Genomic DNA, 16163 nt, shown 5'->3' with positions numbered 1-16163 from the left:
GGGAAATAGGTATATTGCTTTCAGAATAATGCCATATATATATATATATATATTCATGCAAAAATGAAACATACGCACTTTTCCTTATCCTCAAACACTAAAACTCTAGAACATTACATTTAAAGCATAAGAAGACTTTGAAAACTGGTGAGAACAAGGTATATGTGCAAGAGACCCAAGGAATGACATGTCATTGAATTCCCCAGATTTCCTTTTCTGATTTGTCAATAGCAGATTTGTAACTGGAAAATCCAGAAAAACAGAAATATGAATGAGCACAGAACAAAATAGATGAATAAAAGCCCACTGTTTCCAGCAAATGTACCAGAACCAGACATCCTAACAAAGTAGCAATCACTTAGACAATAGCCACTCATCTGCAGCCAAACACTGGCTATAACTTTGGCATTCAGAGGAGTGCTTGGACCTATATGTTTGCCAAGCTGGGACAGGTGTCTCAGTCCTGCACTATAGCATAGAGAGAACAGTGGGAACTGGAACTGTCATTCCCATCTGGTAGGACTGTGTGACTCACTCTTTCCCACTCTGTGCTAACATGGTACGGCCATGGAGGACCTCGAATTTCCTCCTCAACTTGCAGTAAGGAAGCACCCTTTCTTCTTCCACACTGGGATGGAATAGGTGAAGACCACATGGGAAGGCCACTCCTGCTCCCAGACAGGAGGAATCTGTGGGAGGGGCCAGATTTGTATCTCCTGTAATACTACCCAATAGTCATCAGGAACCCCCTTTCCTGCGTGTCAAGAGAGGGTGAGGAGCAAAATTACTCCTACCCCCATTCCAAGATTCATGTGATTGCCTCCCACCCTTGCCCTCTGCTGAAGCAGTGCCAGAGCAAGCCAGCTAACATGGAGAGTTCAAGTAAGGCTAGAGACAAACAACACCTGAAATCTCCTGGTTTAATCAAAACGCACCTGTCATGAAAACTCAAGAGCCATGAAAATCTCATGAAAAAGAAACCCCATAGATGAGAGGACAAAAACAGCAGTGCTGTGAGAATCGTCAGAGAAAGAGAATATGGAGGTCATTGTATAAACTCAGTGTGCCACACATTCCAATTTCTAAGAAGTTCACTGAGTGAAACTGTGTCCTATGAAATAGTTATTTTTACTATTATTATTAATATTATTAGTAGTAGTATATAATACTATCAATACCCTTAAGTAGGATATACAGCATTATTCTGAAAACAATATACCTATTTCCCTTGGGGAAAAATATGAATCATTTCCTTAATCACTAGGCTAATCCTCCGCCTTGTGGCGCCGGCACACCGGGTTCTAGTCCCAGTCGGGGCGCCGGATTCTGTCCCGGTTGCCCCTCTTCCAGGCCAGCTCTCTGCTGTGGCTAGGGAGTGCAGTGGAGGATGGCCCAAGTGCTTGGGCCCTGCACCCCATGGGAGACCAGGATAAGTACCTGGCTCCTGCCATCGGATCAGCACGGTGCGCCGGCTGCGGTGCACCGGCCGCGGCAGCCATTGGAGGGTGAACCAACGGCAAAGGAAGACCTTTCTCTCTGTCTCTCTCTCTCTCACTGTCCACTCTGCCTGCCAAAAAAAAAAAAAAATTAAAAAATAGAATGTAATGTGCATTTACAGAGTCAAAATCAAATTTTTAAGCAGTTTTATATGAGTATAGCCATATTAATTAGGAAATATCTAAGCAAAGTCAAATTCTTAGGGACAATTTTGTTTGTTTGTTCACTATATCATGCTTAGTTGACTCAATGAATAAGGCAATTTGTTCAAACCATGTGAACTCTGCCTTGATCAGTGACACCAATGAACATTCCAGCATAAATTTCTCCACTCTGTTAATATTCATCTTTTCTGAACCCTCTTTTCAAGCTGCAGGCAAACAAGTGAATGTGAAGCTAACTATATAAAGAGAATCAAAAATGAGTCTTGATGTGAGTGGAAGGGGAGAGGGAGTGGGAAAGGGGAGGGTTGCGGGTGGGAGGGACGTTATGGGGGGGAAGCCATTGTAATCCATAAGCTGTACTTTGGAAATTTATATTCATTAAATAAAATTAAAAAAAAAAAGATTTTGTTTTTTTGTTTTCTGTCCCAGGGATCTGAACAGTATTCCAGAAACAAAGCAACATGTGGTGGTTGAGGTAGCAGAGGCATGAAATTTGCATATTAGAACAAGTGAATTGGGAAAATCAGGCATAATTTTAGCAAGAAAACACAGTACCTAAGTTCTCTTTTTTTCACACATCATGCTAACTTTCATGCAGAGAATTGAAAAGGGATGTGCTAGAGGCAGGAATATTATCCAGTCAGCTGGGCAGGGAGGAGAGCACAGACTTGGGAGCAACTCCGGAGCCTCCTCCAAGATGCTGCTGATCCTGCTCTCAGTGACCCTGCTGGCTCTGAGCTCAGCTCAGACCACCGAAGATGGTATGAAAAGGGGCAGGGTAGAAGATGATACTTCAATTAATGAAGGCCTGAATGAAGGTCTTGAAACAGAAATAAGACATTATTTTGTGATATATTTCATGGTAGAGTTAGTTGGATTTGCAAATGAGCAGCATGTTGGGATACAGGATACTAACAAGTCAAAGTGACTTCCATCTTTTTTTGGTCCACTGGATGACATAACTGTCACTAAGAAAAGATGAGAAAAAGTATGGGTTAACTTGTGACTTTCTCAAATGCCTCAAGTCATAATACACAATGCCCTTATTTGGAAACAGAGCTTTACAGAGGTGATTGTGTGGAAATCAGGCTATTAGAGTGGGCATTAATGCAATCCAAGTTGCTCCTTTTTGAAAGATTACATTTGTACAAACATCACTACAAATATGTGTGTGCAGAGGACACGCCACATGAAGACAGAGCAAGAAGTCTTCTGGAAGCCTAAGTTAAAGATCTCAGAAGAAATTAAGTTTTCTGACACCTTGATCTTGGACTTCTAGTTTCTAGAAGTTTCTGAAATAAATTCCTTCTGTGTAATACCACCCAGTCCCAGCATGTTGTTACAGCCATCATAACAAATTATTACAGAGGACAGCATGTATTTGTGTGTGGAACACAAAAACGCTATATGGAACATGTTGAGGTCAGCATACATAATAAAAGGCAAATGGATTGCATGAAGACTTCAACCCATCTACAATCCCTGGGCTGCATCCTTCAGGCTTGCTCATTACTTTAACCTCACCACTCCTACATGACAGTCACTCTTCTATAACCTCTGTTTTCGTTGAGTCTTGTGAATTCATAGCTGATATTTATCCTTTCATGACAGACTAATCTCTGTAATTTATTGCTGACATTGGTGAACTGTAGAGAATGACCTTGGGCCTTCATACTGGATTAGAACCTGGTAGAGGGCAAATGAGCATGTGTGAGACACAGGACAGGAACAGGGAAGTGAAAAGTCGGGTCAGACCTCATCATTTTACAGGCAACCATCTACCAGGATATCTAATCCATTCCCATGTAATGGCATTAGTTCATTCATAAGGGCAGAATCCTCATGAAATAACATTCAAATTGGTCCCACCCTGTAGCACTGTTGCACTGGGAGTTAAATTCAACTTGGGTTTGCCAGGGATAACATTCAAGCCACAGGACAAAATATATCCATAAGAATTCAAAGAAGAAAGAAATAATAATGGGCTTGGACTCCTTGCAAGAAAAAGCTTTCTAGAGCAAAACTTACTGCATTAAGAATATTTTCTTAAACAACTCTGTGGGTGAGAATCACTGTCAACACACACACACACACACACAAAGCAAAGGAAAGAGCACAACTGATTCACAAATTTTAACATTAATATATCTGTGCTGAATCCTTGGACATATTTGTTCAAAATCTTTGCCCAAGTCACATGCCAAACCCCTTGGAAATGAGACTGACATCTTTCACCTCACCCCACCCTGCTGGGCTCAAGTCCCAAAGAGAAATATAGCATGTCTTTAAAGTGATGTGAGCACACGAGCCTAGTGTGTCAGGTTGGGAGGTGCACAGCGTAGAGCTCAAAGGTGCCCTTGTTCTGCTCCTCTGTATAAAGGGAACTGCCCCGAGTCTCCCAGCACAGACTTGGGAGCAACTCCAGAGCCTCCTCCAAGATGCTGCTGATCCTGCTGTCAGTGACCCTGCTGGCTCTGAGCTCAGCTCAGACCACAGATGATGGTATGAAAAAGGGCAGGGTAGAAGATGATACTTCAAAGAGGGGGTGGAGGGAAGGGCTAGGGGATGAAAAGCAGAATAGGGTTGCCCAGTTCTTCTGATAATGATAAGACCATCGCCTGATACTTTACTCAAAGTATGAAAGGAACTAAAGTGTTCCAATAGAACAATGACCAGGTAAAATCACAAGGGAAGAAAGATCTCTCTGACTGGGCTGTGAAGGATGTGCAGGACAACAGCAAGACTGACACAGGGAAGTCCAGTAGTGAAGATATCACAGTAATCAAATAGGGCAGGACATCTGCCTGTCAATCTGGGAATGCAGCTCAGACGAGCAGGATAACAGCCAGCAGAACTATTTCAGATATAGAAAAACAAATAATAATTTTGACAGTACATAAAAATACAGAAATACTAGCACAAATTTATCTTATATTTCTCTCATGCTTATTAAAACGTCACTATGCTCTGCACATATTTCTGATTACTTTATTATTCAAATGTTATAATTACTCCTGATTGTGCCTGCGGATAAAAAGTTATTACATCTGGCTAAGTGTTTAATGAAGAAAGAGATTAGATGTTTATCAAAATATGACATGGCAACTTGCTGGACACTTAACTTAAATTAGCAGCATATTTCATGGATCCAAGGGAAGACAAATAGGGCTCTCTGTACATGGAGTTCAGCGTTTCCCTTCCCAGCAGTGGCAGAGAGAGTGGCAAGGAACCTTACAACATGCGTAGACTGTGAGTAGAGGAGTCCTTCCCCTGTCAAATATCTGTGAACCCTGAAAGATCCTAACTTAACCTTCACTTAATCTTGTGCTTCTTTCTTAGATGCCGTCTATCCAGATGATTCCCAAATAGCATCAGGTACATTCAAAAGTAACCCTCAAACTTTTTTTTAAGAATTTTGAATGGAAAATAGGAGAGAGAGAGAGAGAGAGAGAGAGAGAGAGAGAGAGATGCGGAGATCTAACCTTCATTGTGTCACTCTTCAAATGCCCGCAAATGGGTCTTGGAACCTGAAACATCAGCTCTAGTTTCAGCTTGGGCTCAGGTGTCTGATGTAGAGCCACAGTCAGCAAGTCATTGATAGTCCCAAAAACTTTGCCTATAACTATGTTTGTAATACTTTTGCTCTGCTTTCTGTTAGTCTCTAGAGATATCATCTGGAAATAATAAGGGATCCAAAATGCCTTTCTTTCTTTCTTCCTTCCTTCCTTCCTTCCTTCCTTCCTTTCTTTCTTTCTTTCTTTCTTTCTTTCTTTCTTTCTTTCTTTCTTTCTTTCTTTCTTTCTTTCTTTCTCTTTCTTTCTCTCTCTCTCTTTGTTTCTTTCTTTCTTCTTTCCTTTCTTCCTCCCTGCTTCCCTCTCTCCTTCCCTCCCTCCTCTTTCTTCTCTCTCTCTCTCTCTCTTTCTTTTTTTCCAAATATTAGGGCCATCCTTTTCCAAGAGTCAAGGAAGGAGATGCCCCATATCACAGTATATGAAATAAGAGTAGTACTACATAAGAAAGATGTGTGCATAAAGGAGGTGAGGGGTTGAGAGAAAGACTTGGGAAGAGACTGTGCGGGCATCAGACTGCTCACCATAGAGTTGCATCTTTCATCATGAAACTTGCCTTTTCTTGTACTGACACATACAGACTATGAGAACCAAGATGAGAGCTCTGATGCACTACCTCCTGAGGAACTCCCAGCTAGCTCTTTCGATGATTATGATGAAAATCAAGATGAAATTACAGAGCAGAATCTACCACCAGAAGAAGCCAACCAGAATGAGCACCATCCACCTCCCCCTAAAAGCCACCATGGAGCGAGCCAACAGGAAGACCAACAAAACCAGCATCGCCTACCTCCCCTTAGATACCAACAAAGACCTGTGCCACAACTTTTCCACAGGGCTGGACCACCACCTCCCTAAGACCAACTACCCCAGTAATCTACAGTTCAGGTCAGATTTAAATTCAGTGTCTACAAGGGCCATTATATGTCCCTATAACTTGACTGGGTTCAAGAATCACCTGAAACATTTTAAAATATCATAGCTATGACAATATCTTTAAAGATTTCTATTCAGATATTCTGGGATAAGGTAGCAAGACCTCATAATTTTAATAAACTCTGAGAGATAATTTTGATTTGAGAAACATAGCCCTTAAATTTCTTTTTCCAAGTGACTACCTGTCTAAAGTTATATTGGTAATGTAGATGTGGACCAATTGTATCCTTCTGGTCCTGTGCCTCCTGTGCTGTGATTGAATTACTGCCCGTCACAAGTTTCCATCTCAACATTCTTTGCTCTGTTCTGTCTCACAAGTCTCTCAGGTCCCACATCCTTGGTAAAGAATATTTAAGTTATTCTATCAAACATCCTCCACCTTTTAAATATTAATATGTGAATTAAAACATTTTCAAGTTTAAAAAGTTAAGCTCACTAAAAAAGGCATGAAATTAAACTTTAAAAGCATTCTCATCCTACCTCCCACCATGTCTCATCAAAAGCCACCACTTGAGCTTTTGTGGATGCTTTCTAGGAAACAAGTATATGTACAAAAGTAGAAAACATCGTTTTCCCACAAATGTTGCAGGACTTTGTAGCAGATCTGTATATTGCTTATTTCCAGTAACTTATTCCCTAGAAAACTTACACATAAGCTAGTAGAGATGCAGAAATCTCCTTAGTAGGGTGGGTATTTCTTTAAATGTATACTATTTCAGTGTGAGGGGGTACCATAATGTCTGAAAATATTACTTGTCAATGGAAATTTGGGCCCCTTTTGGTTTTTCCCTGTTAAAAGAGATATTGCATGGACCAGCTTAATAAGTTTGTGCATGAACATTGTCAATGGTAACCACTATAAACGCCTAAGAATAATCGTTTTCTTTAATTGGTAAGCAACAATTTAGAGCACATAGTCTATGACCTACATAGAAAGAGTGAATCAAAAGAACTTAGGAAAGGGAGCAAGAGATTGGTAACTTTTTGTCACATCAAGTATTGCCTAAAACCTGCTTTGTTTTATTGTTTCAGGAGGTGAATAAGAAGACAACGTCTTCACCAAGACAGCACATCGGATCAATGCAGTCATAAGTCTTTTATATAACAATAAAATTGCTTGCAACGAATGATTAATGTTTCTCTTTCTTGTTGTCTAAGGGTCTGAAATTTGAGTGTATGAACACAATCTAAGAAAATCCAGGATCCCTTCTCATTGGTTCTTCCAGGACCATTCCTTCCACATTTAAAATGACATTTCAGATGTTCCTCTGATATTCTTGTCATTTTAGAAGAACAGGGACTACAGCCAGGGTGAGGAAGATGCAGAGCCACAGGAACACTTAAGATTTTTAAAATTTTGTCCTGGTTACTGGGGACATGAACATGTTTTGAGGACTCTTCTCACCAGAACCAACTATGTTCTTTCCCCCCTACTTTTTCAAGCACAGTTATGTCCTACACAACAGCCCAAATATCCACTATCTTAGCCTGAGTGGATTTCATAGAGCAGACAACACGATGTATTTTGATCAGTAAGGAATGGTGGTTCTTCAGGCATGTGATTAAGGTCTAGCTTTTGGGGGCGGAGCCAAGATGGCGGAAGAGTGAGGACGCGCACTGGTAGTCCAAGAAAAGATAGCTTAATAAAAGTGGAGTTACTGTAGTTTCAGGGAAAGGCTCGGGGAAAAAATTGCAGAGGAAACTCTTCCGGATCTAGTGGATGTGACATGGACAACCTACGGGGAGAGCAAGGACACCCATGGCTCCAGAGCCCAACTGCAGAGACTACACATCTGTGCTGGAAGGGGAGGTGAGGTCAGTAACCTGAGACATTGGCAGGAAAACAGCAGATAGAGCCTAGAGGGAACGAGGCTTGAAGCCCCGCTGGGGAAAGTTCACCAGGCTAACTACAGGAGAGAGAAAAAAAAAAAAAGGGACCGGTATGGAGGAGTTTCTCTCTCTCTGCCCACATCACAAAGGCGAGCAAGAGACAAAGAGCAGGCGCCAATTTGGATATATGTAAAAGCTGCGCGACCTCAAGGCTGTGTGCAACCTCAGATCTGCGCCTGCCCTCAGTCAAAACAGAATAACCTGACTCTGGGGTGTGTGTGTGTGTGTGTGTGTGTGTGTGTGTGTGTGTGTGAAATAACAGGAAGTTAGGACCTGTTAGAATGTGTGGAGATAATGAACTGAGACAATGAAAAAAGAGACGGTGGGTGAGAGAACTCACGGAGTTCACGTGAGTACTCTACAAAGACGCTACAATTTGGTAACCTTGGCAACCCGGTGGGAGACTGCAGGAGAATTTGAGCCCACACTGAGGGCAGAACAGATTCTCTTTGTGGTCCTTGGGAAAGAGCAGACGAATGACATACCCCCAGGAGCCAGAGATCAGAAGCTGACTATCTTCAATTCCACTCAGCTGTGCGATATTACTTCCCTTCTGAATCAAAAGTGAGAGAGAGAGAGAGAGAGAGAGAGAGAGAGAGAGAGAGAGATTTACTATGCCTAACCTGAGTGTGTCACCTTTGGCACACTGAGCTCAGTTAGTTGTCACCGATCAGGGAGAACAAATGATATTTGTCCCTCTGGGACTGGCTTATTTCACTCAGCACGATGATTCCTCCATTTTGTTGCAAATGACCAGATTTCACTGTTTTTTACTGCTGTATAGTATTCTATAGAGTACATGTCCCATAATTTCTTTATCCAGTCTACTGTTGATGAGCATCAAAAAGGAAACCTGATGAAGTGAAATGGACACTATGAGAAACAGTGACTTGATCAGCCCTTATCATCACTGTTGATGCACAATTTAATACTTTATCCCTTTTAGTATTTTTTTTTGTTCTACTTAGTACTATTGGTTGAACTCTGTAATTAACACACAGTTATTCTTAGGTGTTTAAAGTTAACTGAAAAGTGATCTCTGTTAAATATAAGAGTGGGAATAAGAGAGGGAGGAGATGTACAATTTGGGAGAGGGAGTGGGAGATGGGAGGATTGCAGGTGGGAGGGAAGTTATGGGGGGGGGGAGCCATTGTAATCCATAAACCGTACTTTGGAAATTTATATTTACTAAATAAAAGTTAAAAAAAAAAGGTCTAGCTTTTCTTTCTTAGTTTTGGATTATCAGAACCTAACATGATAACCAGGAATACAGCCGGTGCCACAGCTCAATAGGCTAATCCTCCGCCTGCAGCGCCAGTACCCCTGGTTCTAGTCCCGGTTGGGACGCCGGATTCTGTCCTGGTTGCTCCTCTTCCTGTCCAGCTCTCTGCTGTGGCTTGGGAGTGCAGTGGAGGATGCACCCACATGGGAGACCAGGAGAGGCACCTGGCTCCTGGCTTCAGATCAGCACTGTGCGCTGGCTGCAGTGGTCACTGGGGGGTGAACCAATGGAAAAAGGAAGACCTTTCTCTCTGTTTCTCTCTCTCAATGTCCACTCTGCCCGTCTAAAAATAAAAAAAATGAAAAAAAAATAACCAGGAATACGATTTCCTGTGTGAGGACTTATTGGACTTTGAAGAATGTCATGGAATTTCCAGCATATATTAATAACATATCTATATAAATCAAAGAAACTTGAACCTTCTTTCTTATTTCCCCTGCATATTTAACATATCTCTGCAGCTATCACTCCTCATTGTATAAGAAGGGAAAATAAATTATCTTGAGGTATTTCAAGAGTCCTCTGGAAGTACCTAAAGTTAGTTTGATGTAAACAAAAATAGATTTAATTTGAGTCATGCAGTTGGTGCCGTTGTTAAGTTGTTTTTTACGATGACTGTGTCTCATATCAGAGATCCTAGCTTTTGCCCTTACTCATTTGCTTTGGATACACCTACTGTTAATGCACACCCTGAAAAGAGGCAGGCAATGGCTCAACTACTTGGGTCCTTGATAACCATGCGGGAGAATAGGATTGAATTCCAAGCTCCTAGCTTTGGCTTTACCCAGTCTAGGATGTTTTGAGCATTTCAGGGAAAACTCCATGGATGGTAAATATCTCTCTGCTTGTCTCTATTTCTCTATGACTGTCAAAGTGGAAATGAATTTTAAAAATTTTGAACAAAGACTTAATTAGAATTTAATTGGGAAAGTTGTCAAAAATGTCAAAAGGTAATAACAAATAAATAAATCAGGATTACAGGTCACTGTGAAACAATACCAAAGTGTCATTAATTAGACACATCCAGAAAACTACATAGTTGTAAATATAACATCTTTCAGTATTGAGAAGATTTGCTTTCTGTGTTATCAACCTAATAAAGTAATGACCTAATAATAGGTACCTGAAGCTTATAGAATTCATAAAAGACAAAATTATGTTTCTTAGTCCACTCATATAAAAAAGAGAAAGCACTACATTTTCAGAACACATTCTACAAAGACTTTGGCATTTTAACAGAGTGAATGTTAACTTCTAGTTTTGTACTGATATGCCTTTTTTAGTTTTTTTTTATTTATTTGAAAAGCAGAGTTATGTGAAACATGGACATGACAGAGAGAGAGAAAGAGAGAGAGATCCTCCATGCACTGATTCACTCCCCAAATGTCAAGGGCTCAAGCTGAGCCAGGAGGAAGCCAGGAGCCAGGAGCTTCTTTAGGGTCTCCCATATGGGTGAGGGGCCCAAGCATGTGGGACACCTTCTGCTGCTTTCCCAGGCACATTTGCAGGGAGCTGTATTGGAAGTGGATCAACCAGAACTCAAACCAGCACCCATATGGGATGCTGGTGCCTCAGGCAACAGTGTTATCCACTATACCACAATGTCAACCCCACTAATATGCTTTTGATATTAAAGGTTCACTATTTGCAAAAATAACTTCTAAATCAATTCATTGAAATCTTGAGCAGTTTATCCACACATAGATATTTTTATGATTCATTTTCAAACTGTCTATAATTTCTTCGATATATTTAGATTCTGTCCTATAGTTGTCCTCTTCCTCATCATGCAAGAACCAATCATTCCATAATTCACATCTTTCTTAAATAAAAACACCCATAATACCTCCTAGGTTCACTTGGCACAAACATCTTACTCTTCTCACACCCAGTTGTTTCTATTTTTCATCCTACTTTTCATTCCCACATATTAATTGGAATTTTTCTCTCTTAGTAATGCTACTTTTAGAAACATGTGGTGTTTCTAAAGTCATGGTGTACTTTTTTGAAAAGTGGCACAGCACCTATATGTTAATACACCAAAATATCTTTTGTTCTTTGTAATAAGAAGCTAAAATTATATAAACATATGTTTGGCAATCATTTCTCAATTTTATCTTACATGGCATTGACCTACATATGTAATAAATATCTATTATTTATAACTCATAAATAATTCAGCTAAACTCTATGAGCCTAAGCCCGAAAAATGTTACATGAATTTTTGGTAGACATGCTAGATAACATGATCATTGTTGAAGTAATTATTTATAAACTTTTGTGCTTTAATCTATTTAATTTATTCATTCCTAACATTACATCCTTCAGAAAGCCTTAGATTTTAGTGAATTTATTTAAATTTTTTTTGCAAATAGTGATCAAAGCATATTGGTTGGGCTGGCACTGTGCCATAGTGGGTAAAGCCACTACCTGAGTAGCCAGCATTCCAAATGGGTACCAATTTGAGTCCTGGTTGCTCCACTGCCAATCCATTTTGCTGCTAATGTTAATGGGAAAGCAGTGGAAGGTGGCCCACATCCTTGGCCCCTGTACTCACGTTGGAGACCCTAAGGAAACTCCTGGATTCTACATGGCTCAGTCCCTGCCACAGTGGCCATTAGGGAAGTGAACCAGTGAATGGAAGATCTCTCTCTCTCTCACTCACTTTCTATCTCTCTCTCACCCTCAACCCCTTTGCTTAACTCTGCTTTTAAATCAATCAATAAATAAATCTTAAATATAGGAATATTGGTACAAATCCAGAAGCTAATTTTCAACTCTGTTAAAATGACAAAGTTCTTGTGGTAAATCTTCTGAAAATGTAAAGCTTTCTCTTTTTTATATAACTGGACCAGGAATCATAATTTTGTGATTCATGAATTCTATAAGCTTCATGTTGCCTCTTATTAAGATCAGTACATTATTAAGTCAATAACATAGACAGTGAATCTTCTCAATACTGGAAGATTTTATGTTTACAACTATGTAGATTTCTAGATTTGTCTTTACAAGATAATGACACATTGGTATTATTTCACAGTGACCTGTGACGCTGATTTATTGTTTTTATCTTTTGACATTTTTTACAACTTCTCCAATCAAATTCTAATTAAATTAAATCATTGTTTAAAATTTTTATTTATTTATTTTCTTTTTTTAACTTTTATTTAATGAATATAATTTCCAAAGTACAGCTTATGGATAACAATGCCCCCCCATAACTTCCCTCCCATCCCCTGCTCTCTCTCCCCTTCCATTCACGTCAAGATTCATTTTAAATTCTCTTTATATACAGATGATCAGTTTAGTATATATTAAGTAAAGATTTCATCAGTTTACACCCACACAGAACATAAAGTATAAAATACTGTTCTTTTAAACTTTTATTTAGTAAATATAATTTTCCAAAGTACAGTTTATGGATTACAATGGCTTCCCCCCCATAACTTCCCTCCCACCCACAACCCTCCCATCTCCCGCTCCCTCTCCCATTCCATTCACATCAAGATTCATTTTCAATTATCTTCATATACAGAAGATCGATTTAGTATATATTAAGTAAAGATTTCATCAGTTTGCACCCACACAGAACACGAAGTGCAAATTACTATTTGAGCACTAGTTGTAGCATTAATTCACATTGGACAACACATTAAGGACAGAGATCCCACATGAGGAGTAAGTACACAGTGACTCCTGTTGTTGACTTAACGAATTGACACTCTTGTTTAAGGCGTCAGCAATCTCCCCAGGCTCTAGTCATGAGTTGCCAAGGCCATGGAAGCCCCCTGAGCTCATCGACTTTGATCTTATGTTGACAAGGCCTAGTCAAAGTGGAAGTTCTCTCTTCCTTTCAGAGAAAGGTACCTCCTTCTTTGATGGCCTGTTCTTTCTACTGGGATCTCACTCACAGAGATCTTTCATTTAGGTCCTCTTTTTTTTTTTAAGTGTCTTGGCTTTCCATGCCTAAAATACTCTCATAGGCTCTTCAGCCAGATCCGAGTGCCTTAAGGGCTGAAGTGTCCCACTTCCCATGTTGGATCGTTCTCTCCCTTTTTTATTCTATCAGTTAGTATTCGCAGACACTAGTCTTGTTTGTGTGATCCCTTTGAATCTTAGACCTATCAGTGTGATCAGTTGTGAACTGAAATTGATCACTTGGACTAGTGGTATGGCATTGGTACATGCCACCTTGATGGGATTGTATGGAATCCCCTGACACATTTCTAACTCCACCACTTGGGGCAAGTCCAATTGAGCATGTCCCAAATTGTACATCTCTTCCCTTTCTTATTCCCACTCTTATATTTAACAGGGATCACTTTTCATTTAAGTTTCAACACTTAAGAATAATTGTGTATTAATTACAGAATTCAACCAATAGTATTAAGTAGAACAAACAGAAAAAATATTAAAAGGGATAAAGTATTAAGTTGTTCATCAACAGTCAGGGCAAGGGCTGATCAAGTCACTGTTTCTCATAGTGTCCATTTCACTTCAACAGGTTTTATTTTTGGTGCTCAGTTAGTTGTCACTGATCAGGGAGAACATATGATATTTGTCCATTTGGGACTGGCTTATTTCACTCAGCATGATGTTTTCCAGATTCCTCCATTTTGTTGCAAATGACTGGATTTCATTGTTTTTCACTGCTGTATAGTATTCTATAGAGTATTTTCTTATTTTCACTTTCATTGACAGAGAGAAATAGAGACAAACAGGGAGATATTTTCCACCCACGGAGTCTTCCTTGGAATGCCCACAGCATCCTAGGCTGAGCCAGCCAAAGCTAGGAGCTTATCTATCCTCAGATGTTTCAGTCTGGAAAAAAGACCATGTTTCTACTAAAGAGACAGAGCCTGAACACATACAGCCTGCTGCTTCCTTTTAATGTAAACAAATGTCCATTTGCAGACAAATGAAGCATATGCACGTTCCCTTATTCCTCCCAATAATTACAGCTAAAACTCCAGGACATTGCACATAAAGCATAAGAAGCCTTTGAAAAATGGTGAGAACAAGGTATATGTGCAAGAGACCCAAGAAATGACATGTCATTGAGTTTCTCAGATTTCCTTTTTTGCTTTGTCAATAGCAGCCTTAACTGGAAAATCCAGCAACACAGAAATATCAATGGGCACAGAAAAAACAGACTTATAAAAGCCCACTGTTTCCAGCCAACGGACCAGAACCAGACATCCTAATTAGGTAGCAATCACTTAGACAATAACCCCTCACCTGCAGCCAAACACTGGCCACAACCTTGGCCTTCAGAGGAGTGCTTGGATCTGTATGCTTGCCCCATTATAACAAGATGTCTTAGTCCTGCACTACAGCAGAGAGAGAACAGTGGGAACTGGAACTGTCATTCCCATCTGGTAGGACTGAATGACTCACTCATCCACTCTGTGCTCTCATGGCACGGCCATGGAGGACCTTAAATTTCCTCCATAGCAGTCAGTAAAGAAACACCCTTTCTTCTTCCACACTGGGATGGGGTCATTGGAGACCACATGGGAAGGCCACTCCTACTGCCCTCAGCTTGGAGGGAGTCAGTGAGAGTGCAGATTTGTATCCCCCACCCAGCAGTCATCACGAACCCCCCTGTCTCAGGTGTCAACAGAAGGTAATGGGAGAAATGATTTTTACCCCTACCTAGAATAATTTGATTGCTTCCCACCCTCATCCTCTGCTGAAGCAGTGCCAGAGCAAGCCAGCTAAGACAGAAAGTTCAAGTAAGACTTGAGTCACATAACTCCTGAAATCTCCTAGTTTAATCAAAATTCACCTGTCATACCTAGGGCCATTACAATCTCAACTTGAGTAAAAAAGGAAAACCAGTAGATGGGAAGGCAAAAGCAGCAGTGCTGTGAGAATCACCAGAAGAGACAACACAGCAGTCATCATAATATAAACGCTTCCAGGAGTGACTACACACAAGTACTCAAATGAATAAAAGAACCAAACTGAAAATTACGGTAGCAAAAAAAATAACAAGCTTAATGGATGAGATAAACAGCAGTTTTTTTTTTTACAAAAAAATGAGTTAAATAACAAACTTTATAAATTGCAAAATTCAGGGGCACAGTACAATAGGCCCCGGTTGAGACACCAGCATTCCATATCTGATAGCTGGTTCAAATGCCAGCTGTCCCTCTTCTGATTCAACTCCTGCCTGGGAAAGCCATGAGTAATGGCAACATACTTGGGCTACTGCCACCTATGTGGGAGACACAGTGAGAGTTCTGGGCTCCAGGATTTGGCCTGGTCCAGCTCTGTCCATTAGGACCATTTGAGGAGTGAACCAGCACATGGAAGATCTCTCTGTGTCTCCCTCTATCTCTGGCACACTGCCTTTGAAATATATAAAATAATTTTTAAAAAATAAATTAGTCATTCTAAAACCAGAAATAGAATGGAATTAAAATAAGCAAACTCTAGATCCAGTGGGATTAAAACAAAAGGTCATCTGAGCCTCTAAAGGAGATGAGAAATAGGGCACACTTGACAAAGAACTCAAAAGGATAGAAGTTGAAACTTTCTGAAATTTGGCCAAAGACATAAACCTGCAGTTTCCAAGAAGTTGGAAACATCAACTATTTTAGAGTCTGGGCTATGGCAGCATTGACACCAAAGGCTGAGTGGTTGTTTAAGCAACAATGGAAGGTTATTCTCATAATTCTGGAGTACGGCACTTATCAGGATGCCTGCATGGCCAGTTTCTGATGGGACTGCTGCTAGGCAGGAGGGTCTTCTTCCCATTGTATCCTCACAGGGCACAGAACAGAGAGAGAAGAAAGTTTCCTCTGTCCTCCTCCTTTCACT

General features: G+C 40.3%; 1 protein-coding gene across 1 annotated transcript; it reads left to right on the top strand.

Annotated features, from left to right (window-relative positions):
* The first annotated feature begins 4099 nt into the window (after positions 1 to 4099).
* On the top strand, positions 4100 to 6088 carry LOC108175716 (salivary acidic proline-rich phosphoprotein 1/2-like). The gene is made up of 2 exons (XM_017338102.1): positions 4100 to 4163; positions 5811 to 6088. The coding sequence occupies exons 1-2, from the start codon at positions 4100 to 4102 to the stop codon at positions 6086 to 6088; spliced, it is 342 nt and encodes a 113-aa protein (XP_017193591.1).
* Positions 6089 to 16163: the final 10075 nt, after the last annotated feature.

The sequence above is a fragment of the Oryctolagus cuniculus genome, chromosome 9 (assembly GCF_964237555.1).
Source record: "Oryctolagus cuniculus chromosome 9, mOryCun1.1, whole genome shotgun sequence".
Lineage (NCBI taxonomy): Eukaryota > Metazoa > Chordata > Mammalia > Lagomorpha > Leporidae > Oryctolagus > Oryctolagus cuniculus.
This window is presented reverse-complemented; position numbering and strand designations above follow the sequence as displayed.